The 27292-nt window shown below is 38.2% G+C and overlaps 1 protein-coding gene across 5 annotated transcripts in view; it reads left to right on the forward strand.

The window, feature by feature from the left end:
• The window catches only part of Ranbp17 (RAN binding protein 17), a 337456-nt gene that overhangs the window by 60010 nt on the left and 250154 nt on the right, over window positions 1–27292 (forward strand). For all 5 annotated transcript variants that reach the window (XM_041676348.1, XM_041676345.1, XM_041676347.1 and 2 more), the window contains 2 exons: window positions 15680–15785; window positions 25889–26024. In XM_041676348.1, the coding sequence (XP_041532282.1) occupies window positions 15680–15785; window positions 25889–26024 (242 nt within the window). The remainder of the gene's footprint in view (window positions 1–15679; window positions 15786–25888; window positions 26025–27292) is intronic.

Raw genomic sequence — 27292 nt, forward strand, 5'->3', positions numbered from 1 at the left:
TAGAGTTTGAAGTCAGGGATGGTAATGCTTCCAGAAGTTCCTTTGTTGTATAAGATTGTTTTGGCTATAGTGGGTTTTTTGTTTTTCCATATAAAGTTGATTAATGTCCTCTCAAGATCTGTGAAGAATTTTGATGGGATTTTAATGGGGATTGCATTGAATCTATAAATTGCCCTTGGTAGAATTGCTATTTTTACTATGTTGATCCTCCCAATTCAAGAGCAAGGGAGATCCTTCCATTTTTTGGTATCCTCCTCAATTTCTTTCTTCAAGGACTTAAAGTTCTTGTCAAATAGATCCTTCACATCCTTGGTTAGATTTACCCCAAGATATTTTATGCTATTTGTGGCTATCGTGAAAGGTGATGCTTCTCTGATTTCCCTCTCTGCTTCCTTATCCTTTGTGTATAGGAAGGCAACTGAATTTTTGGAATTGATCTTGTATCCTGCCACGCTACTAAAGGTGTTTATCAGCTGTAGGAGTTCTTTGCTGGAGTTTTTGGAGTCTCTCATGTACACTATCATATCATCTGCAAATAATGAAAGTTTAACTTCTTCCTTTCCAATTCGAATCCCTTTGATCCCCTATGTTGTCTTATTGCTATTGCTAGAACTTCAAGCACTATATTGAAAAGGTATGGAGTGAGTGGACAGCCTTGTCGTGTTCCTGATTTTAGTGGGATGGCTTTGAGTTTCTCTCCATTTAATTTGATGTTAGCTGTCGGCTTGCTGTAAATAGCTTTTATTATATTTAGGTATGACCCTTGTATCCCTAATCTCTCCAAGACCTTTATCATAAAGGGATATTGAATTTTGTCAAATGCTTTTTCAGCATCTAGTGAAATGATCATATTGTTTTTTTCTTTCAGTTTATTTATATGATGGGTTACATTGATAGATTTTCATATGTTGAACCAGCCCTGCATCCCTGGGATGAAGCCTACTTGATCATAATGGATAATTTTTCTGATGTGTTCTTGGATTCGGTTTGCCAGTATTTTTTTGAGGATTTTCTCATCGATGTTCATGAGTGAGATTGGCCTGTAATTCTCTTTCTTGGTTGAGTCTTTGTGTGGTTTTGGTGTCAGGGTAACTGTAGCTTCATAAAAGGAGTTTGGCAATGACTTTTCTGTTTCTATATTGTGAAATACATTAAGGAGTATAGATATTAGGTCTTCCTGGAAGTTCTGGTAGAATTCTGTATTGAAACCATCTGGACCTGTGCTTTTTTTTAGTAGGGAGGTTTTTTATAACAACTTCTAATTCTTCGTGACTAACAGGTCTATTTAGATTGTTCACCTGGTCCTGGTCTAACTTTGGTATATGGTATTTATCTAAAAAGGTGTCCATTTCTTTAACATTTTCCAATTTTGTGGCATATAGGCTTTTTTTTTCTTTTTTCTTTTTTTTTTTTGATTGTGTGAAAAATTTTTATTTTTCTTCATGTTTGGATAGATGTGTCATATTATTTTAATGATTGACTAATTTGACAATGCTATTTTTATTTTTAAGCAGTTCGGGAGTAGTATAAATATAAAAGTTGAGCAAGTATAATTATTATTTTAGCATATAGGCTTTTGTAGTAACATCTAAAGATTTTCTGAATTTCCTCTGTGTCTGTGGTTATGTCTCCCTTTTCATTTCTGATCTTGTTAATTTGTGTATTCTCTCTCCGCCGTTTGATTAGTTTGGATAGGGGTTTATCAATCTTGTTGATTTTCTCCAAGAACCAGCCTTTTGTTTCATTGATTCTTTGGATTGTTTTCTGTGTTTCTATTTTGTTGATTTCAGCCCTTAGTTTGATTATTTCCAGTCTTCTACTCCTTCTAGGTGAATCTGCTTTTTTTTTTCTAGAGCTTTCAGGTGGGCAGTTAAGTCTCCAATGTGTGTTTTCTCTGTTTTCTTTAAGTGGGCACTTAGTGCTATGAACTTTCCTCTTAGCCCTGCTTTCATAATGTCCCATAGGTTTGAGTATGTTGAGTCTTTATTTTCATTGAATTCAAGAAAGACTTTAATAGCTTTCAATTTTTGTTTCATGTAGACATTGGTAGTGATATTTCTTATTGGCTGGCATTTTCCTGTTGTCGTGTCAGTGTGACAGCTCTCTCCTGACTCCTCACATTTCCACTCACCTCCAGTCTGCTTATGGCTTTGGGTTGGTGGTGTTTTTTCTAACGGTTTTTGAAGACAGGGTTTTTCTGTGTAGCCCTGGCTGTCCTGAAACTCACTCTGTAGATAGTGCTGACCTCAAACTCAGAGATCCTCCTGCCTCTGCCTCCCTAGTGCTGAGATTAAAGACATGTGCCTCCATATCCTGCCTTGTTAATGTTTTTATTTTTAAAGCATTTCTTGTAAACTGGGTGGTGGTGGCTCACGCCTGTAATCCTAGCACTCGCAAGGCAGAGGCAGGGGGAGCTCTATGAGTTTCAGGCCAGCCTGGTCTATGAAGTAAGTTCCAGGACAGCAAGGGCTACACAGAGAAACCCTGTCTTAAAAACAAAATGAAAAAACAAAAACAGAAAAAGCATCTCTTGTAAATAGCATATAGTTCTCTCTTTTTGTCTGGAGTGTTTCCCGTATTAAATGGTGGGTGAGGGGATTATCAGTTTAATGTTGTCAGAACAGTTTCCTTAGAGCAAGGCTTCTTCGTGTGCTAGGTGAGTAAGTAGCACTGTACCATTGAAGCATGTCCTCGGGGTTGGAATGAGGTTTCTCCTGTCTCTAGGGATATGTGTGTAGGCCTGATTTGGGGTTGTTGCATTGTTTCCATCTCCACCTAGCACTGAAGTTCCTTGGAGCTTTCTGTACTGCTTTCTCTGTCTGGACCAGATTTCCCCCTTAGTTTACATGTTCACTGACGATCTCACTCTCTGCCTTCTGCATGGGATTCTTGCTGTGCCTCTCCTCTGGCCTTCAGAAATGGTTAGGTGCCTGCTGTCTCTGAACCCGTGTTGTAATGTCTGGCCCACAAGTTATTTCTGACCAATGAGGATCTGCTTTATCTTCTTGCACTCAGTAGGAGGTTGGGTGCTTTGTAAATGACAGGAAAGGCCCCTCTTCCGCATGCCCCAGTGCCAGGTTAGGTGTACCTGTGCTGAGTACAGAGTGGATTTTAGTTCCTTCGTAACTCTGACGGTTCTTCCTTTGTAGATATATGATAACCCTGTACTTAATATGATGTAGTATTTTTGTCTGGTGACACAAAGATGGCATGGTAGTATTTTTCTAGGTGTACATTCTGTGTACATATTGGTTTGGATTGTGTTATTTTTAGATCATGTTTAGCCAGCTACCTGTAAAAATCCCTTTCCTCCTGTTTTTGAATCTTGTGGTGTTAGCATTAGTAAAGAGTTAACTTTTGTATGGCCACCAGATGCTGAACACAGTGCATTGATGATGATCTGGTCTTATACTGATTTTTGCCATCTTATTAAACAGTTACTGATCTAAAGTTTTGAACTGTTCAATAGTAAATTGAAGAAGGAATCTTTATTTTTTTTAAAAAGAAAACAATCTATCTCTTTTTCATTTTACATACTAATCCCAGTTCTCACTCCCTCCTCTCCTTCCATTCTCTCCACCTTCACCTCTACCCTACCCCATTCACTCCTCAGAGAGGGTAAGGCACATTGCTTTGGGGAAGGTCCAAGGCCCTCCCTACTATATCTAGGCTGAGTATCCAAAGAGAATGGGTTCCCAAAAACCTAGTACAAACAGGGATAAGTCCTGGTGCCACTGCCAGTGGCCCCTCAGTCTGCCCCAGCCATGCAACTCTCACCCACATTCAGAGGGTCTAGTTTGGACCTATGCTTGTTCCTTCCTTGTCCGGCTGGAGTTGGTGAGCTCTCATTAGCTCAGGTAAACTGTTTCAGTCAATGTCCCCATCATGGTCTTGACCTCTTTGCTCATATTCTCACTCCTTCTACTCAAGAAATCTTTAAACTGCTAGTTCTGAAGAAATAGTCAAGAATGCTGTAGAATAAAGGAAATGAAAATATTACAAGGGAAATTAAAAGATCATATGGGTCCCGACTTCTCTGCTCATGTTCTCCCTCCTTCTGCTCCTCATTGGGACCTTGGGAGCTCAGTCCAGTGCTCCAGTGTGGGTCTCTGTCTCTATCTCCATCCATCACCAGATGAAGGTTCTCTGGTGATATGCAAGATATTCGTCAGTATTGCTATAGGATACGGTCATTTCAGGTTCTCTATCCTCAGCTGCCCAAGGAACTAACTGGGGACATTGCCTTGGGCTCCTGAGAGCCACTCTAGGTTCAAGTCTCTTGCCAACCCCAGGGTGGCTTCCTTAACTAAGAATTGTGCTTCCGTGCTCCCCTATCCAACCTTCCTTTATCCTAATCATCCTTTTTCCCCAAGTTCCCCCCATCCTCCCCTTCTCCCTTTTCTCTCCCCTTCTCCCCTTACCCCCTCCCACCCCACCCCCAAGATCCCAATTTTCTCCCCAGCAATTTTGTCTACTTCCCATAGCCGAGAGGATAACTGTATGTTTTTCCTTGGGTTCACCTTCTTACTCAGCTTCTTAGGTTCATCAATTGTAGACTCCCTGACCCTTATTTATGGCAAAGAAGTCGGGACTGCGAGGGGTGCACCCACCCACTGAGACAGTGGAGCTGATCTATTGGGAGCTCACCAAGGCCACCTGGACTGTGACTGAAAAAGCTTGGGATAGGGCCGGACTCTCTGAACATGGCAAACAATGAGGGCTGATGAGAAGCCAAGGACAATGGCACGGGGTTTTGATCCTACTTAATGTGCTGGCTTTGTGGGAGCCTAGCCAGTTTGGATGTTCACCTTCCTAGATATGGACGGAGGGGGGAGGACCTAGGACTTACCACAGGGCAGGGAACCCTGACTGCTCTTTGGACTGGAGAGGGAGGGGGAGAGGAGTGGGGGGAGGGGGAGAAGGGTGGGAGGAGGGTGAGGGAAATGGGAGGCTGGGAGGAGGCGGAAACTTTTTTTTTTCCTTTTCTCAATAAAAAAAAGAAAAAAAAGATTTCATAAAAAAGATCATATGGGGATGTCATATCTCAAATTGACTCTTAGACAAAGAACAACTAGAATGGAGGTAGCAAGTGAATAAATGCTGAGAATTATTAATTCCTCATTTGGATTGATATTAGAGCAAGCCTGTTATCTACCTGCTATAATCAAGAACAGCCCTGCTTCTCTCATACTGTCTAACCTCTAAACAGAAAGCCTTGGAAGTGCCGGAGAGAGAGCAAGTTTCCTCAGCTGATGATACTTTGGGCACCACAGCTTCTGTCTTCTCACTGTGTCTCAGCGGATGTGTCCTTCGCTTTCCAGCTGCTGTGTGTTTTGTGCTGTGTCTGGTAACTGCTGTGTAACCCAGGCTGGCCTAGAACTCTTGAAAATCTCCCCGCCTTAGTGTCCTAAGAGTATAGGAATGATCCACCATGTCTGGCTAGCAAATGTTTCTTTAAAGACCTAGATAAACCAAGGGCATTTTCAGACAGATGCAAGCAGAGTGTTCTGCCTTGTGATCCTAGCAGTGATGTTAAAAACTTGTAAGTAATTTAGACAAGACAGGAGAGAAGTTTAAAAGTCGCTGAATAGTGGAGTATGTAGAATGATATGCTGAGTGACTGTAGCCATAGCTCAGGAAGTTCAGCACTGCAGCCTTGGATGATTGAAGCACAGGTTGAAGAATTCAGGATACCCTTATCACTATATGAGAGCAGTGGTGAAACCACAGCAGATCTGTATGGAGCCTTTGGGAAGATACCTGAAGCCATAGTCACGTGACGTGATTGATGAACTTCGTGGTGGAAGTAGCAACAATTGACTTTTCTGAGTCTGATGACAAATGGCCAAAAAGCTAAGAAAACAGAGCTAAAGAAGGAACTAGAGAAGAATTTTACGTATCCAGGGAAGGATGGCAGTTGTTGTGCTAGCGCAGCTGACATTTGACCTGTGACGGCGACTGGAGTGAAGTGAGCAGGTGAAGAGGTGATGAAATGCTCGCTGGGTCCAGCAGCCAGGAGCGTTGACAAGCTGTACAAGTGATGGCAGCAAGGGCAGAGAGGGAATGGTTTGATTTCTTGTATGATCTTGTCCTTTCTTTGTCATCTGTAAAAGGTTCCATACTGTCCGAAAATGAGCCTGCAGAGTTAATAGAAGTTTAGCCTTCTATATTTTCTTCCCTAGTCTTTATATACTGTATTTAAAATTTATTTTAGGAAAATTGGTCAAGTAACATGCATACACATTACTGTGGTTTTTATCTACAGCCTTCTATGCATCTCAGCTTAGGTGGAGTTTGTCAGATAGGAGAAGATTTGGGCTGTGCCCCTTTAAAAGTTGTTTTCTTTGTAACTGTTAGTAGGTTGTAAAGTATGGAAATTTTACTCCATATGAACTGTGGATAGTCAGCAGTGTGTTTAAAAGCATCATTGCAGACCAGTCCAGTTCTGTAAGTTGGATACAGCATACATTTCCATTATGTTGGAGATGGATAATATAGTTAAGTAATATAAATCATCGTAAAGTTACTTAGAGTGATGAGAATAAATGACAGGCATACTTAATGATGAGTGTCAGAGGTTTGGTAAAGAGAAGTAACTCAGGAAGCTACATATAGCATGAAATCTTAATAAAACTTTAAAATAAGTGTGACAGGTGAGAAATTCATTATCTAAGAATATATGCAAAAGTGGTAAAACTGAAATGCCATAAGAATAGTAAACACCAGGTAGAGGAGCAAGGTCATTTCTAGGGTGAGCATAGCTGACAAGCATAGAAAGGGTTTGGAAGTAGACATGACAGTGTCTGAGGCCTCCTAAATTTGATATATGCCTTTTACTTAGTTAATGTATATTACATATATTATTTGCATGAATATCAAATATTACATTAAAATGTAGCAAGTCAAGAGTAGCAAGGTGGCTCAGTAGATAAAGGTGCTTGCACCAAGCCTAATGACCTGAGTTTGATCCTTTAAACTCACATGGGGAAAGGAGAGAACTTACTCCTGCAAGTTTTCCTCTACACATGTTCCATGGTTGTGCTTGCATGCATGTGTTTACATACACACACACATACACACACACACACACACACTTGTAAAAATCAAATATTTTTCTTCAGAAGAAAATTTAATGAAACTATAGCTATTCAAAGACATGGATAGGATTAACTTAAAATGAATAATTGGTGGATATTTTATTCACACCCAATTTATGATGTATACAAGTAGAACTTTTTATAGTTGGATTATTATTATTATATAATATTATTTGAAGATATGTCTGGTACATAGAAAAATTTTAATACATGTTTGCTTTTCATTTTTGTAGTCAAAGTCAATGAGAAGAAATTTGTCTACCTTTTAAAGATACCTATAGTATGTTCAGAAGTAATTGTTACAGTATTACAGAGCACACCCAGCATGGCTTTAGCTTGTACATTGTCTGCAGTAGTATTCAATTTCTTTTGTGCAGACTCAACAGTTCAGTTAATGTTGAACAAAGAAAATTATATGCTTTAGTTATGTGTGCTTTAATTTAGATGCTTAATGGCTTTTAATGTTACAAAATAAGTTTATTATTATATTATGGTCTCATTTGTATTATATTGTCTTGCTCTCTCATATCTGGTGATGTGGTCATGGTTTACAGAAACAATAATCCCTAAGAAATAGGTCATTAACAGTACTTAGCGATTACTTGTGATCTGTAGTAATGACTGATTTCTTTGGGATTATTGCAGTTATAAACCATAATTACAGATTATTACAGCAATAATTATTTTGTTAAGGAAAAATGTTCTATGCTTGAACAGCTGCTTAAACAAGTGCCTTGAATATTTCAGAATAAAGAGAAAAATGGGAAATTAAAATGAAAATTTAGTCTTATAAAATGAGATTCTAAGAGATTTATAGATATGAAACTTGTGTACCAGACCTTTACTTCTAAATTCAGTTTAGACGTGTGTGTTGACATGGTATTTTGAACTTCCTGGATGTTGTTTTGTGGTGAAAATAATGTTTTGGTATTGTCCTTGAGGTGTCCAGCATGACGTTCCAATGGACATTTACGTAATGGAGTGCATGCTGTAGTCAGGAATGTTACCCTGTCTCCCACCTCCTTCTTGCGTGTTGTGTGCTTGTGAGCAAGAGCTGAGGACACCTGATACTATGTGAAGCATGTGCTGTTATGGTGTGTGTGATTGTTCTTCACTGTAGTTCCCATGTGTCTTCAATCTTATGTGTCATTGGCCTGTGACTACACGTCTGTACCGTTTGGCCTACTTCTTCCCCTTTCTGGCCATTGATGGGTGTATCCACTATTCACTGTGTAGAGCAAACTCTTGTTTAGATTTTGCTGATAAGTGAGAACATGCATTATTTTTCCTTCTATGTCTGGTTGACTTCTCAATATGACTTTTCAGTGTCTTTTTTGTTGAAGACTGAGTTTTAAATAGAAGTTTGGGAGAATGGTTTGATGAAGTAATAAGGGCGGCGGGGCTGCATCCCCAGCACCCCGGCCGCCTGCTCGGCTAGCTTATGCCCCGAAATAATTACACGGACACTGTATTCCTCCAAACACTGCCTGGCCCATTCTCTTCTAGGCTAATTCTCACATATTAATTTAGCCCACCTCTAATCATCTGTATGTAGCACCCCAAGGTGCGCTTACCGGGGAGATTCCAGCCTAGTCCATCCTGGGTCGGAGCTTCATCCCGGGAGCGGGGCATGGCGTCTCTCTCTGAGGCGTCTCTCTCTGAGGCGTCTGCTCCCGAGAGAGCTGTGGAGTCTCTGAGCTCACTTCCTCTTCCTCCCAGCATTTTGTTCTGTTTACTCCTCCCACCTATCCTCTAACCAATAAAATGGGCCAGGGCAGTTCCTTTATTAGCCAATGACCTTCCTCCATCAGTTTGATATTTAAATGAGAACTGTAACCTTGCCTTTAGCTGAACGTGTCTGATGGCTTTCTGATAGCACCTCATCGTTTCTTGCTGACATTGCCTCCTCCTCATCAGCCAAAGTCCCTAGAGACTGTGACTTCTCAGTCCAGGACAGGGCACATGAACACCCTATTTTTCAAATAAATCAGTGAACTTGCGTTTAATGTTTTAGGAAAATGCTTATAACTTGTCACATTATATACACACACACACACACACACACACACACACACACATACGTTATTATTTGTTATCCAAGGTGTCATTTTGAGGTCATAATGAACTAAAGTAAATTTTTTGAATGTTGAGATGTCTCATGTATGGCTTCATTAGTTTACTCTTAGACAGAAATCACCCTGGTTTAGGAAGCCGAGCCTGTTGGTTCACCTCTCAAACATAGAGTCCTTCAGTGCTCCCTCAGACCTTTATGTACTGAATTAGACCTTCGGAAAGCTTGGCAGGAACTTGTCAGTGTTTTCTGAATGTCTCTTCTTGAAGAATTTTTTAAATTGATTTTTATTTAGCTCTATATTTTTCTCTGCTGCCCTCCCTGCCTCTCCCCTTCGCCCTTCAACTCTCCCCCAAGGTCCCCATGCTCCAAATTTACTCAGGAGATCTTGTCATTTTCTACGTCCCATGTAGATTAGATCTTGTAAGTCCTCATTGTTGTCTAAGTTCTCTAGGATTGTGGTTTGTAGGCTGGCTTTCTTTGCTTTATGTTTAAAAACTACCTATGAGTGAGTACATGTGATAATTGTCTTTCTGTGTCTGGGTTACCTCACTCAAAATAATGTTTTCTAGTTCCATCCATTTTCCTGCAAAATTCAAGCTGTCGTTTTTTTCTGCTGTGTAGTACTCCATTGTGTAAATGTAGCACATTTTCCTTATCCATTCTTCGGTCAAGGGGCATTTAGGTTGTTGCCAGGTTCTGGCTATGACAAACAATGCTGTTATGAACATAGTTAAGCATATGTCCTTGTGGCACGATTGAGCATCCTTTGGTTATATACCCAAAAGTGGTATTGCTGGGTCTTGAGGAAGGTTGTTTCCTAATTTTCTGAGAAATCGCCACACTGACATCCAAAGGGGTTATACCAGCTTGCACTCCCACCAGCAATGCAGAAGTGTTCCCTTTTCCCCACAACCTCTCCAGCATAAGTTGTCATCAGTGGTTTTGATCTTGGCTATTCTTATGGGTGTAAGATGGAATCTCAGAGTTGTTTTGATTTGCATTTGTCTGATGACTAAGAATTTTTTTTCAGTCTGAAATGTTTCGTTTTGTTTATCATATAATCAACATTGAGGAAGTAGATGTGATGAGTTATATCTAACTTTTATGGTAGCAAAACTCTTTGGCAAAGAGGAAAAATTCGTAAGTAATATGTGATTTCATTACACATTACATGGTATGGCTTCTAAAGGAAGACAGAATAAAAATGTAAATGTTAGTATATTTTTATGGTTTTGTTTGAGACTGATACAGAACCACCGTTAAAGGGGTATTATTCAACAGTAATAGTAATAATAGCCAAAACAGGCAGAGCGAGAACTTCCAGTGCTGCCTTGTGTGCATTATGGAAGCAGTTAAATCACTAGTGTAATAAACACCAGACTTGAAGCTAGTCTTTGCTTTAGGCGGCTGATGGTATTGCTTAGTGTGCTGCTTTTCCCGTCCCTGCCTCTCTTGAGACAGTCTCCCTATGTAGTTAATAGACCTGCATAATCATTCCTAGCAACCTCTACTTTTTTGTTGTTGGTTTTGTTTTTGTTTTCGAAACAGGGATTCTTTTGTTGCTCTAGCTGTCCTGGAATTAGCTCTGTAGACCAGGCTGACCTTGAACTCAGAGATCTGCCTGTTACCACCTTCTGGCAGACTTCTGCTTTTAAAAATAAATACTTAAAAATAAATACTTATCATTCAATGGAGAAATATGAAAATTACATACACAAAGTTTTGTCTGTTTTAATTAGGCTTCTTAAATAAGAACTAAGTGGCATATGGTTCAATTCATATTAGTGGAAAGCCTCCATATTCAGTTTTTAAGCAGTACTAGTATATGGTGGGGTATTTAGTCCTGCATTCTCAGCACTAAAGAGGTCAAGGCGGTAGATTGTGAATCTGAGGCCAGCCTGGCCTACATACATAATGTGTTCAAAGACTGACTACATTATGTAGTAAAACCATATCTCACAAAGCATCAAGCCCCCAAGGAATAGGGACATAGTTCAGTAGCACAGCATATGCATAGCATATTTAAAAAAAGAACAACAGCAGTAATTATTATCCAAATTGTATCTAAATATCTAAAGTGACAAAGTGTAAGGGAGGTAATTGGTCATTATTTACTTTTAAATTTATGCTTTGCTTTGAGAAATAGTGTTATTCGGAGTGGGAGTGGGGCCCACAGGGTCTTGCTGTGTAGCCTGATCTGCCTCCTAAACTCAAGGCAGTATTTCTGTCTCAGTCTTCTCAGGTCATAGGACTGTAGACTGAGTTATAGCAGAGTGTTTTAAAATAGTAACTCCCTTAAGGCAGGTAAAATGTTACATTCAATAAAAATTTTACCTGCAGTATTTCAGAATTACTTTTATTTTAGAAGTGAGTAATAATTCACACACAGTGCAACCGTTAGTTTGTTCACTGGTTGGAGTCACTGTTAAGAGCCTCATGATTGCTGGGATTCTAAGAGACACAGCTGATTCTTGTTATTTGGTGATAATGGTCTATATAATCAGAACACCATATTCACAAATATCAAATCATTGTTTCTGTTTGTCCCTATTGGGCTGTAGCATTTACATCAAACATATAACCATTTTCATGTATAAGTCTTAATATGGACTCTTTTTTTTTTTAAAAAAAAATGTATTGTTGGTTCATTAACATTGAACTCAGACCCAACATCACTATTGACTCATACCTGTACACAACTTATCTAGCACATAACATGTTACATAGAAGGTACATGTCTTAGTTACTTTTCTGTTGTCATGAAAAAAAAATCCATGACCAAGGCAACTTATAGAAGGAAGCATTTATTTAATTGGATCTTACAGTTCCTCACCATTGTGGCCATAGCATGACAGCAGGCATGGCCATGGAGTGGTAGCTGAGAGCTCATAGTCCCATTCACAAACAGAAAAGAAAGTATTGGGAATGTCTGGAGGCTTTTGAAATCTTAAGTACTTTCCCCCAAGTGACATTCTTCCTTATCCTTCCCAAATGGTTACCAAATGCCTTACAGGGCATTTCAAACCACTACAGGTCATAAGACCCCACCTCACCCCATTCAGGAGCACTACATAGCATTTCAGTATAACACCTGGGCTATCTCAAGGATTGAAATCACTAATGGTCTAAAAATGGGGGGGGGGAATAGAAATAAAGAAACTGAAGAGACTAACAGAATGCTGGTTAGGGCTGAAATCGTGTACACCAGACAACCTTTAATGTTCTGCAATCTATGTGAATTATGCGAGTACCAATTTAGGGTTACAAAGAAGTTTTAACAAAAAGGTAAATTTAAAAAAATCAGGGAATTCACTGGGCACAGACAGGATCTCTGAGCTCAAGGCCAGCCTGGTCTACAGAGCCAGTTTCAGGACAGTCAGGGATACACGAAGACATCCTGCCTGGGGGTGGGGGAAGGGGAAGAGTCAGGGAATCTATAAATAAGAATTGGTTGTAGCACATCTTGTATAGAATGTGCAACTTAAATAAGAAGTATAAGTACAATTTATATTTATTTTTGGTGAGTGTGTGTTTCAGTGTTCAATAAATTGCAATGTTAAACCAATAAAACATGCCAGGCCATGATTTAGACTGTGCAGTTGATTAGAAAACTGAACAGACAAAAGTACCTGTTTTCGTGTGGTTTACAGTCTGCTAGAGTTGGCAGGTCATAATTAAGAACAGCTATATAAGAGATGGAATATATTAGAAGTCCTTATGTGCTAAGATAGAAAGCAGTGAAGCAGAGGAGGACTGTGTTCTACTTATTTGTTACCAAAGCTTCTTGATTTATCAGTTAACAATTGCTTTATGATCTCAATTTTCTGAGATAATGGGTTCTTTGAGGCATTGTAGTTAGCTGATAGCCAGGGCTCAAGTTGCTATGTTCATCTTTCTCATCAGTCTTGTGTCTATGCTATAATTCTTGGACCTAAACATAAGAGGTCAGGAAAGTCTCAGGAGGATATGTAGGTATAAATGGTTATGACTTTGGGTTGGGCATATCTTTCTTAGCTAACATCCCCAAACAAACAATAACAACAGTAGGTAGTTGGAGTATATCAGAAATAAAAATTTTATTCACCGAAGATCATCATCAAGAAGGTGAAAATAAAACCTAAAGACAATGCAATGAAGAACTTTTACAACTCAATAGTGACAAGTCTTGAAAATAGCTAAAGGATTTAAATAGACTTTTCTCTATAGAAGGCATAAAGTAGCCAGTAAACACATGAAAATATGCTAAAAACCATTAGTCATGAGGGAAAGCTTTTCAAGGTGACATTAAGATACCACCTCACACCTACTAGAGTAAATGTAAAGAAAAAAGACAATTACAGATGTTTTTTGTATAGCATAGGACTTCAAACTTCATTACTAGGTTTGCCAAATAGTGGAGCTTGATGAAAACAGTGTGAGGGTTTCTTAGTACTGGAGAAGCTCCAAATGACACAGTAGTTCCTCCTAGGATGTTTGTTATTGAAGCAGGTTGAGTATCCCCTGCTCTCAAAGGGAATGGTTTGTTGTTGCTGCAGTATAATCATGAATGCTAATATCTTCAGGAAAAGCACTGTTGAAAATGTATTTGTTCTTCCCAAGTCCTTTAACAAGCGCAAACATTTTCTTAACTATTCATCATATTTAAACAAATACAAAGGCCACATGACTTTTATTTTTAAAGATTTGCTTTCTTTTGTGTGTATGAGTATTTTGCCTGCATGTATGTATTTGCACCAAATGCATGCCTGATGCCTACAGAAATCAGAAGTGGGCATTGCATCCTCTGGAACTAGAGTTATAGGCAGTTGTAAGCCGCTGTGTGGGTGCCTTAACCACTGAGCTATCACCCTAGCCACTAACATTTAATAAAAGAAATGTAATTACTTTGGGGTGAAATAGTTTGCTTATCTTTGAAAAACCAGTTTTCAAAAATGACACACAATTTCTTTGTGAAATGACATTTTTTATGTTGTTAAATATTCCTACAGATCTCAAAAGTTTTTAGAGAACCTAGTACTTGTATTGATAAATCCATGGGCCTAATATAATACTCCTTAAAGCTCATCTAGCCAGTAATTCCATTCCTAAAGTTACTAACTTTGGCTTCTTTAAAGTAAAACTTATGAAAACTATAGATATTTCCACTTTGGTTTGTGAGTGTGTGTGTGTTCATTTATGTACATGCACATGTGTATATTTATGTGGAAACCATAATCCAACCTCAGATGTTGTTCCTTCTGTGCTATTTGCTGTTTTGAGTCAGGATCTCACAACCAGCCACCAACTTTACTATGCAGGCTAGACTGCTGGCTGGCCAGGGAACCCCAGTAGTCTGCTTATCTCTGGTTCCTGATGCTGGGCTTATATGTGGGTGTCACCACACCCGGCTTATTTAATGTGGGTTCAGGTTCTTATGAAACAGATACTTTACTGAGTTAATTCCCTAGCTCTTTGTTCCATTATGTAAAGCATCATAGTCTTTGATATTTTAGCCATTAAGGTAACTCAGTAATCAGTGAAATGCATAGAAAAAAATCTGGATTTTAAAATATGAAAAAAAATCTTAAGAGAGAAAGTTCATTATTATATGTATGTTATAAGCAAAGTAGTTTCAAAATGAAAATGGGTAAACAGACACCATCATAAAATTGACCATTCAGAACAGAGATGGCTATTGGTGATAAGAGAATTTGTTGTGTGTAGACTTGATATGTACCTGAGTGGCCAACAAGTCCCTGTGGAGTGCAACCTAACCTTAAACTTGCCATCCTTATACCGGACACTTCCAAGTTTTGTCATTAGTATGTCCACTATCATACCCAGCCCACAAGAATACTCTTTTGGGGGCCGAGAAGGGGACAGAATGTCATTGTTGAGCCCAAGCTAGCATGGAATTCATGGGGATCCTGCTGTCCTGCTCTAGCACCCCACTTTTCCTCAGTGCTGGATTACCTCCACTGTGACCACATAATTGTGCTTTTTGACTGGATAACAGGACTGGCCATGCACAATACATTTATTTATTTATTTATTTATTTATTTATTTATTTATATTTGCTTTTTGAGACTGAGTCTCTCTATTCTGTAACTCTGTTGGAACTCACTAAGTAGACCAGGCTGGTCTCAACTCAGAGATCTACCTGCCTTTGCCTCCCTAATGCTGGGATTAAAGGTGTGTATTACGATGACCAGATATGTTAAATTTAACTTTAATCACGTCTTACTTTTTCCCATTTGCAAATGAAAACCTTAAGACTTAAAGAGGTAACTCATAAATTGAAACAGATTGGCAGAACTGGGATTCATACATACATTTTTTTTCCTTGCTGGAAGACCTGCTAATATCAGTGCTTTGATAAACATGAATCCCAGTGTTCTACTGTCTGTTGAAAACCAACTTTGTAATAGTTAATTATTTGTTTAGAAGATATGATTTTGCTCATTTTGGGTTTTCTGAAAAATAAACTTCTTTATATTGATACTTCTCATCTTTTTTCTTTCTTGTAAGGACGTCTTGCATGGCTGATATACTTAGTTGGCACAGTTGTAGGGGGAAGATTAACATATACCAGTACAGATGAGCACGATGCTATGGATGGAGAATTATCCTGCCGGTGAGTAACAGCTATTTACTATAGTTAAGAAATTTAGACTTTGAATTAGCTTTATATGGCCTAATATAAAGTGATACCCTTGGTCTTTGGGTATTAGTTCCCTTTTTACTCAAAAAAAAAAAAAAACCCAAAACAACAACAACAAAAAAAAACAGCACACAGAGATTGATTCTTCAACAAATAGGTTCAAATTTACTTGATTTTTATCCCCTAGTGCTAGTGATCAGAGCCTTAATAAGTTATTGGATGACTCTCAACACTTCTAAATTGAGGGACATTCTTGTGAATAATGTTAGCAGCTTGTTTTTCCACAGATCTTGATCAATTATCATATTTCCTGCACAATCACTCAATTTTTGTTTGGTCTTGTTTTGGTAAAGACTTAAAATTCCAAGGAAAATAAAGACCATGCAGATTTTAGAGTGCTATTGTAAAGAACCTTTGGGTAGTGTGAATGTGTGGGGTGTGCATACCCTGCATGTGTGTTTGCAACTGTTTTAAAAGCAGAAAATACTACGGCATAGTTTTGTAACAAGAAAAATGGAAACAATATCTAATCTAGGGCTATTAAAGGCTCAGATAAGTTAAGTTTCTAATGCTTAGAACAATGTCTGGTAAATATTGATGGATTACAAACACATACCTGTTAAATAAAACACAATTTGTGGACATTTAATTTAAAAGTTAAGTAACCTGAACTATACTATGGATTTAAAGTTGATTTTCAAATTTTATGTTGATTTTCAATTTTTCTTTATTATAAATTGCCTCCAAGCAAAAATTGGTTTTTATAGATTGAAAGAATTTCATTAGACTTAATTTCTTAAAGCTGACTAGATCATCAAAGTGTCTATAGCAGTTTTAAGGACTCATAGTAAGTATTACCAGTTGGCCTCTGGTAAGATTCAGCATCCTTAATCTGAATGCCTAAAATCCACAGTGCTTTAAAATCTGGAACTAAATTCCAACCCAACTAGAAAATATTCTAAAATCTAAAAGCCCTGAAATCTGAAATACTTAGATACTCAAATATACCAATTTATCTTCCAAACCCAAAGCCTGTCGACGTCACCATTTCTCTAAGATTATTATAGTTTATAGGTTAGTATAACAAATACCTTAGGTTAACTTGTATTTATTTGATTCTGTATGGCATTTAGCATTCTTTTTAATTCTAATTTTTATGATTTTATTTTTTTATTATTGGTATTTATATGTATCATATACCCTTCTTTTTTGCATATGTAGTATATGTATGTGTGTATGCTCATTCCTGTGAGTGGCTATGGTACAGATGTGTACATGTGGAGGCCCAAAAGGCCTGAGGGGCTGTCTTCTATCACTCTCCGATTACTTACTGCAGTAAGATCTGTCATTGATTTTAGCTTGTCTGGCCAGCCAGTTTTCCACAGGGATCACCTTTTCCTACCTCCTGGGAGTGAGGGTTACAGCTGGCCACTATACCTGCTCACGTATTTTTATGGGTTCTGGGGATTCCAATTCTAGTCTTCTCACTTGCACAATAAGCCCTTTGCCGCTAAACCGTCTCCTTGGTCCCCACCTTACTTTTTTGTGATTATCTTTTTAAACTTACTTATAATAAATCAGTTTATATTAAAGTTCTCAAAATTTTACTATTCAAACTATTAACCAAGGCCAACTCTATATTTTAATGGCTTGGAATGCCACTTATACAGAATTCTTATATCTTTTCTTAGGTCTTTCATGTTTCCATTGACCCAGAAGTAGTCTGTTGTTACAATACTATTTATTATTCCAGTAAAATCTTTAAAAATAATATTTAGTTGTTACATTATTCTTAAATAGATTCTCTCTCTCTCTCTCTCTCTCTCTCTCTCTCTCTCTCTCTCTCTGTGTGTGTGTGTGTGTGTGTGTGTGTGTGTGTGGAGGGGGGGATGGGAGTAATGTGTGGGTGTCTTAGGATTTTTGTGGCTGTGAAGAGACACCATGACCGCAGCAACTTTTATAAAGGAAAACATTTAATTGGGGTGGCTCACTTACAGTTTCACAGGTTAGTTAATACCATCATGGTGGAACATGGCAGTGTGCAGGCAGACATGGTGCTGGAGAAGGAGCTAAGTGTCCTACATCTTGCAGTTGTTCTGAAATACTAGCCAGTATCTGGAGCATATATGAGACCTCAAAGCCCCACCTCTACAGTGACCCACTTCTCCAACAAGGTCACACCTACTCCAACTACAAGGCCACAGCTCTTAATATTGCCATTCCCTTTGGGGGCCATTTTCTTTCAAACCACCACAATGGGCAGATGTGTGTGTGTGTGAGTGTGTGTGCCTGTCAGGCCAGAGGAGGTGGTTGGGAGTCTTCTGCTACATTCCACCTTATTTTTGACACAGTCTGTCATTGAACCCAAGACTCACTGTTTGATTATGCTAGCTGATCCACAAGCTTCTAGGGTCTGTCTAGCTTTGCTCTGCAATTTTGGGAGTTAACAGGCATATGTGGTCATACCTGGCTTTTGTGTGTTTGCTGGGAATTTGAACCCAAGTCCTCTTGCTTGCATACCAACCACTCTTACCCAACTGAGCCATCTCATTAGCTTTAAATATATTCTTAAGGTTTTGACAAATGTGTTGTAAGTGTGAATAGAATTGTTTTCATTTCACATCCTTTCATCCTTTGTACCATCTTTTTAATAAGATTTGAACCTCTAATTATATTTTAATTAAGATACATAGTTTGATTTCTTGAATCAGGGTTTTTCTGTGTAGTTTTGTTCCAGACACAGTCTTGCTACTGGGAGTTCTGTGCTAACAAATTAATGATGTACATTAAATACTATGTCTTTTAGTAGAAGTAGACAGAACAAGAAGTTAATGCATTGACAGAATGTGACCAGAAGCTGATGAGAGCTGTCCATATATTTCCAGTGCTCTCAATGCCTGCAAAACAACACTGCTGTAAATATGAGAACCAGCATACACCGTAGTGTGTTACTGAGCATCTTGTACGTACAGCTGCTCTTCCTCACTACTGCAGAAAGACTTATTAAGGGCAAGCAACTTGTTTGTTGTCTTCTTTCCTTGCCCTGCTTCTTATTGGTTTAAGTCTATACCTGGGGTCTGTAACTCCTTTCCCTCCTTTAGTGTGCTTAAAGGGGAACTGGAGAAGTTAGAACTTTATGTTGATCTGACCTGTTGAGTTGCCTGAAGATACAATGAATCTTGACTTTTGTTTCCCTGGTGTGGAGTCCCTGGTGTGGAATTATGTGAATCCCTCCTGGAACTTCAAGACAAGTAGAGGATATATATCAAAGGCCAAGTGATCAAATGGTGAGATCGATGGGTGTGCAAGCCAGGCAATGCATATTCAAAGTGTGTACGTATTGGGGACCTCTGAGTGCCAGCTTCAGTGTCCCCTCAGGATTCAGAAGGTTCACAGCAAGCCAGGGAACTTAGAAGGATCTGAGGGCAAAATGAACACTCCAATATGTACTTTTCTGCATCAGTTTCTTTATTCTTCTGCTGTTCTCCTCAGTTATGTAAAGTTTTCAGCTTACATACATATGCGAAAAAGGCAATTCTCTGGGCTTGGACGTCCCTTTTTCTTTGAAGGTCCCAAATGTGGTCTATATGAAAGACTCCTTTCCTGAGTGCATGTCCTGCCGATTGGAAAGTAGTTGCAGGGAGGTGACTCCTAATGTATCTCAGGGAACAGAATGGAGATATGACTGTGGGAACCAAGGTCTCTGGCTACATGACTAGATTCTCTCATTGGAGTTCTCATCCAGTAAGCAAAAGAAGATGGCAAGTTTTTAAATGGCCACAGTCCTTGTGGGACAAATAGATCCAGTTATAAAGCATGTCCCAGTAAATATTCTGTATATCAGAACTATATATAGCTAAATGAAAAGTCTTTTACTTGACCACCCACAGATACATATATCCATAAGATTGAGATGTAATCATGAGATTACATATACACATAACATGTGATTACATACTGCAATGCAGGTATAGGAGACACCAAGCTGCTTCAGCAAAAGTGAGCAACAGCTTTCAGAGTTGATGGTCCAGTGGACCGTGGGTTGACATCTAAACACTAGTTGCCACCTGCTTCTCATGGCCCATAACAGGTACATGCTTGTAAACAACATTGATCTTGTATGTGTTTTAGAATATTGGGATTCTAAACTTTAAATTGTCGACTTATGTATGATTGTGAAATAACATTTACATATGCAGAAGTTCCTGTAATTGGAAGTGGATCACCGTTGTCTGTATATTGTAGGGATTTGGATATCTGCTCTTCCTCTCTTACCACCCTTTCCAAATAGTCCATACCCTACTTGCGCTTTTCTTGTAGTTCTTATACATGGTTTGTACGTTATACTAAAATAATGGAAGGAGTAAGTGTTAACACTTTTGTTCATTGATGTATTTTCTCTTCTTCTGCTTGGCAACCCAAGAGAATGTAGGATTGTCACTAATTCACTGATTAAAAGATACCATGTGCATTTGTAGCTTGATCACACCAGTGCCAGCTGTCATGCTTTCAATTCCAGTGAATTCTCAGTGTTGCCCACAGTTTCTCGTTTTGGTAATGCTTATCTTCCAACTTTCAAGGAGCTACTAAATTGTTTATTAGAATGCTTCACCCTGTATGTATCTGAATTCAATGACTAGAATTAAATTTCTGTCTTCTGCGTTCTTTAGCTCTAAGTCTTCATATGCCTAATCTCTGACCACTCAGTTGTCCAAGCCTGTGTCAATCTTATCTTTCCCTTCATTTTTCTTCCCAACCTCCACATCCTCAAGTGTTGTCTGAGCCACTTTGTAGTTACTCCAGAAAATCCAATTCTGTTTTTGGTGCTTTCATCTTTTACCTGGACCAGTGGTATGCCTTTAGAATGGACTCTTTGCTTCCTCTCTGCAGCCAAACAATCATTCGAAAATCCAGATTTGATTATTTCATTGTTCTGTTTATGTTCAGGAATTGGTATTCTCCTAAGGTTTAAGATACGTTTTAATCAAGTTGATGCTGCATAACCGTTCCATTTCTCAGAGAAAAACCCTCCAAATTTGAACTATCAAGGACAAATAAAACATAGTACCTGTGCCTATGGTAGTTTGAATGTAATTGGTCTCCATAAGCTCATAGGGAGTAGCACTTTTATTAACTGTGGCTTTATGAAGTAGGTGTTGCTTTGTTGGAAGAAGCGTGTCACTCTTGCAGTGGGCTTTGAGGTTTCCTATGCTCAAGATACACCCAGTGTCTCAATTCACTTCCTGTTGCCTTTGGATCATGATTTAGGACTCTCAGCTCCTTCTCTAGCACCATGTCTGCCTGCATGCCACCATGTTCTGCCATGATGGTAATTGATTGAACCTCTGAAACTGTAGCCACCCAATTAAATGTTTTTCTTTATAAGATTTGCTATTGTCATGGTGTCTCTTCACAGCAATAGAAACTCTAACTATGACAGTACCCAAATAACAAATGCACTATGAACCTGTATAAGGTAGACAAGGGTAAGAGGTACAGTTAGTATAGCAGCCCTGTTCCTAAAATTGTAGAAGCCTATCATGTAAAGTTGGGAAAGGTGACATCATAGACCTAAAAGGTCATTCTAAGTTGTCCTTAACCAAGAAAAAAGTGGAGGCATATTAACACAAGACATTTAAAAGGTATACTAAAAAGGTATAACAGTCTGTAACAGAAAATGTCTTCCTTAAGAAATGAAGGGGTAATGTTAGTCTGGAATTTAGCATAATTGTATATGCACTTGCTGTGACCTCATAGACATTTCTTGAATTTTTATCTGAAAGTGAATGGAAGAATAGATTTGGGTCATTTGATGTTTAAGTTTTGTAGTGTGTGTTGTGTGTCTCTGGTATTGAGGAGTGTAGGGATAAGAAAACAAAACATGATGGACAAAAATGATCAAGAGTAATGCGATGAACTGAACCTGTTTGGCTATGGGTTCTCAGCTCCTTAAGTCCATTTAAGACTGTAGGAATGTTCTTCCTCCCTCAGGTTATTCTAACAATGTACCCAGAGACTGAATTGTTATGTTTGATTCTTCTCTTTGCTTCCAGCATACTTCCTAGAGCAGTAGAATTCTGGCTAGTTCCAAAAGATCCCTTCTCCTAAGGGTTTTGGGGAACTAATCACTACAGTTTTATTATTGGCAATGTTTGTAGCAAATTCAGCTCTTGCATATTCCATGCAGAAGGAACAACTCCTGCTGCCCTATTTTCTTCCTTTGCAGCAACATGGACATTCATTCCATCTGGCATCATAGTGGTGGATTCTTGGGTGAATGGCACTTCTGTTTGTGCCTGTAGCATCTCCCATATCTCTGTATCCCATCCATGTGTCTTGATCTTGTGTATCAGAGGTTTGTTGACAGAGATTTCTGTTCTTCCAGGTCCTGCAGCTGTTCAGTCCCAAAGAAATACCCAGAGTTCTACATTAATCATAAACTAGTTGGCCTATTAGCTCAGACTTTTTATTAACTCTTTCTTATATCTTATATTAGCCCATTATTCTTGTCTGTGTTAGCCACATGATTTGGTACCTTTTTCAGTGAGGCATTCTCATCTTGCTTCCTCTGCATCTGGGTGATGACTATGGACTGACTCTTTCCTTTTCCTGAAATTTTCCTGTTCTTGTTGTCGCACCTCTATGTCCTTCCTGGTCACCCCACCTGTATTTCCTGCCTCACTACTGGCCAATCAGCGTTTTACTAAAATACAAGTGTACAGACCATTATCCCACAGCAGAGGTTTGCTAAAATCCATACTGCTGTCCACTAAAAAACTTCTTATTGTTCATGTCGCATTTCTTCCGAACTCTCCATTTGACCTAAACTCCAGTTGTTTGAGGTTTTGTACTTCTTTGTTGTTCATATGTTCTGTGCTGTTCTTGGAGCCACAGCAGCCACTGTGTCATTGGCATGATCTGGTGCTCCTGATGAGCGGTCTCCATAACCACTTTTGCCTTTTATGGGCCTGTGATGTTGGGGTCCATCTGGTCTTCCTGCTGCTTCTCTTTTCAGAGTATCTTCCAGAACACAGAACACTCAAGTTCAGAAGAGCCAGATGGTAGACGTCAGAGTAACCACTCATTCAGTGGTTAGCAGGAGTAGGCCTCCATGTCTGTCCAGAGCTTTTGGAGCATCTGGCTTCCCTGAGAACTCAACAGTGTCTTCCTGAGGGTCTTCTTGCATAAAAGTGGCTTCCCCAGATTGAGGTAGTTTGGGGCATAACGATAAAGAGTGCGCTAGCATTCGGAGCACAAAGGCAGCTGTGTTCCCCAAAGTGACACATTGTCCAGTTCCTCTTTGGTAGTCTGTCTGCTCTAGGTTTGGCATCTATTAGTGAAAACATTTCTGGCTTTTCTGTATTTCTCTTAGCTTTGTCCTTTTCTCCCGCCCCTTATGTCAGGAGATTGTTCACAGAGGTGACTGGGTAGAGTGAAGGTCTTCTCTCCTGTTTTCTGAAAAGTTTTATATTAGTAGCTGGTTGTCACTGGTGGCTGTCCATTTGCCCATTTGCAATTATTGGCAGGGTGTTGCTGCTGATTATGCTTCCTTGGACTGTAGTTCTCCATGCCAAAGGCTTTATTGCTCTGCCCTTTTACACCTTCCTGCTGACAGCTCTCTCCTCAGAATAAAGGTAGCCTCTGTTGCATTTCATGCTTTGGATTCTTTTCATGGATTGTTGTTGCTGTTGTTATCGACATGATCTCTCTGGTTCTACCTGACCTGATCTGGAACATATGCGCTTGCTTGCCTGCCTCTTGCACTCTTTCTCTTTCTCCTTCTTTCTTTTATGTTTTTGGAGACAGGATTTCTCTAAGTAACTCTAGACTAGGCTAGCCTTGAACTCAAAAGATTTGCCTGCCTCAGCCTCCCAAGGGCTGGGCCTAAAGGGTTGCATCACCATGCCGTACTTCCTGCCTTTCTTATTACTTTTGTCTCTTGCCTCTGATTGTTACATACCTATATAGAACACTTTTTAAAAATTCTAAAACTTTTATTTTGCTTATGGGTGTTTTGTCTTCATACATGTCTGGTGCCTTTGGGGACCATCAGGTGACTGACTTTCCTAGAACTGAACTTATAGACAGTTGCTGCCATGTGGGTGCTAGAAATAAAACCTAGCTCCTCTGGAAGAGAAGTTAGTGTTTTTAACTACTGAGCCATCTTTTCAGCCTCCGCTTAAAAATACTTAAATGAGCAATTTTTTGTTCTCTTTCTGAATGTCTACGTCCTCTTTTTATATTTTTTCCTTACTCTGTTATATTCCAGGATAAAAGGAATTCTTGTTAGTTCTTTATAGCATTTCTTATATTATACAACTTGGCATTCATTATTATTATTTGTGAATTTCTGTAGGATGTGGCTATATCTGTACCTTTCTCATTTTTGTATTTAACATAATTCTTATTGGTTTAATGGATACTTATTAAATTGGGTTCCCAAGGGAATCCAGAACAATTTTCTAGAATCTATTTCTTGGAAAAACTTGGATTTAAGTTTTTTAATGAATGCCTGGTTTGATAGCATATACCTTTAATCTGCATTCAAGAGGCAGAGACAAATGGATCTCTGTAAGTTCTAGACGATTCTGTATAGTGAGTTCCAGGCCAGCCAGGGCTACAGAGTGAGACCATATCTCAATAAAACAAACAACCAAAAATTATTTAGAGAGGTGACTTTCTTAATGAAGTTATTTGAACTTACTTAAGTCCTTCCATACTTTTTGCTAAAATTTTTGTAAAATGTAATATAGATGTAGGACAGTAAGTTGAGTCTGGGGATGAATATTACATGTATCTTTGTGTAGGTGTATATGTATAAAATGAATTTTTATGTAGTCAAGTGCATTGCCTACATAGAATGAACAACATGGATCAGGGCTAGGCAAGGCCTCAATCATTTCATCTTCTAAAAATAAATATTCATATACTTTACTAGGCTGGACTTGGTGGTGAACATCTATAGTCCTTGCACGTAGGAGGCTGAGGTAGGATTGCTGTGAGTATAAAGCCAGTTTAGGCTGTACAGTGGAACCTGCCACGACCACGCCAAACCAAGTACTATCCCTCCCCCCCCCACTGATATAATGTATTGTTGTTAATGCAAGGTACTTAACAATCTCCCACTAGGAAATTTTCATAAAATATATGTAGTGTTCAAGGATGTTTTCATTGAAAAATGCAATTCTGAGGATTATATATTATATTATATAGAAGTAAGAGTTAAAAAATTTGCCCTAATCTTCCTTTCACTTATAATTAGCTGATAATAATATTTAAAATAATAATGAAAATTATCATTTTTGTAATAATTAGTAACAGTTATTAATAATTTGATGTTGAAAATGGTCGAAGTGAGCCTGGTAATACAATTCTATAATCCTAACTACTCAGGAAGGTCACAAGTTCGAGGCCTGATTAGGCGATTAGGCAACAGAGTGAATTCAAACCAACTTGGGCAACTTAGTAAGACTGCTTCAAAATGCAAAGCAAAAAAGGGGATTGTAAATTGTGGAATTTTTGTCTAGTATATACAAAGACTTAGGTTCAAACTCTATCACTTTATCTTTTGCACACACAGCTTGATTTTCTTAAAAATTTTTTATTAGTGTTATCGTGTTTTAGGTAAAATTTTAATGGTTCATTAGTAGAGTACTGAATGTAACTTCATAGATACGATTGTTAATTTTAAAGAATTAAGTCATTATTTTGACATATTTAGAAATGCAAAATGAATATAAGAATACATTTAATATCCTTTTACTAAAAACACAAGAATGTTTACTTTTATGTCTGTGTATATGTGTGTGTGTATGTGTGTGTGTGTGATACATCTACATGTAACCTTTAATAGAATATATGCTTGCCTATGGGAGTTTCATATTCATATATAAAGACTTGAAGGATCTAGACCAGTTGTGTGTTATAGAGGCAGGATTTCTGATGGTTTAAGTAACGTTTTCTGTATATGCTTTTATATTTTTTCACTTTTTAGAGTGATTATATGTTTGTAATAAATATCTCAGTATTGTTTCTTTGAGAATTTGTATTAAAGCTTTTTTTTTCTTCATGGAAAGCGTTTTTCAGCTTATATCTTTAATGGATACCAGATTGCCTCGCCGCGCCAATGAAAAAATTGAGCTTGCAATTCTCTGGTTTTTGGATCAGTTTCGTAAAACATATGTTGGTGATCAGCTTCAAAGAACCTCAAAGGTAGGTTTTTACTATCAGAAAGATTTAGCATGTTATTGGGGGTGAACATGGGTGGATACACATAGCAGGTGGGAGTTGAGTGACAGATACATCCTGTGACTCTCAGCCACAGACATGTAATTGATAGTTAAATCCATCTGTGGAACTGGTATTGAAACACAATGAAAAATTAATTTTTTATACATTTATCATTTTCTCTAAAGGAATAATATATATTTTTATGTGGATAGTCATGAAATACTTTGGATTAAAAATCACCTTAATAGGTAATGTCTTTTATATTTAAAGATTAGAAACAAGATTTGTTGTTTTAATAGTTCTGAGGTTTGGGAGGGGTCTGACATTTAAGTGATTTCCTATGTATTCCAGTCATTCCTTGGCATTTTTATATGTTAAATCCTGTGGACTAAGGAGAATTTATATGTATACTAAACAGACAGCAGTTAAATCACCATAATGTTGGGAGACTTCTAATATGATAATTGAAAGGTTAGCCCCAGAAAGTTTTAAATAAATTGATTTAGAAACATAATAAAAGATTATTGAGGGTATTTATGTGAGTCCTAAGGGAATACTTAGGAGTATACATGTCCTGTATTTATGGATTCTGCATCCTTGGGTTCAACCAACTGTGCATTGAAAGCAACATTACATTTGTATTAAACATGTTTTGACTTTTTTCCTTGTCAATCTTTCCTAAAAACATGTTGAAATTGCTACAACATTTGTTGTACACATTGTACATAATCTAAAGAAGATTTAAAATATCAGGGAAGATCTGATTATATGCAAATACTACAAAATATTTGTTAGCTGAAAACATTGTTTTCCTCTAAGACTGTTTTATGGGGTTAGGAACATAGTATGGGGGTAAAGCACTTGGCTTTGCATAGGGCTCTGGCTTCAATCCATGGTACTGAATTGGGGTAGGAGAAAGAGAGGGAGGAGAGAGAGGGCAGGAAAGAAAGACTGGCTGATGATTCTTTATGTTAACATTTCAGGTAAAATTTTCTTTGCCTTTTAAGGAAGTGATACAATTTGATGTTTTTTTGCTTGAATATATATGGCATTTTATTTATATTTAGAAATTTTCTTGGAATTCAGCTATTATCAAATGACATAGGAAGAACAAAAGAGTAACTAAGGTAGTAACTAAGACAAAATGTATCTTAAGCTTAGGTGTATTGCTTTAAAATCAAATATAAAGCAAATTTTGATAATTGTCTCATATGTTGTCCCCAAAGAATTTTTAGTTTGGTTTTGGAACA

The sequence above is a fragment of the Microtus oregoni genome, unplaced genomic scaffold (genome assembly GCF_018167655.1).
Source record: "Microtus oregoni isolate MIOR12 unplaced genomic scaffold, Mior012 000027F_ref0000203, whole genome shotgun sequence".
Lineage (NCBI taxonomy): Eukaryota > Metazoa > Chordata > Mammalia > Rodentia > Cricetidae > Microtus > Microtus oregoni.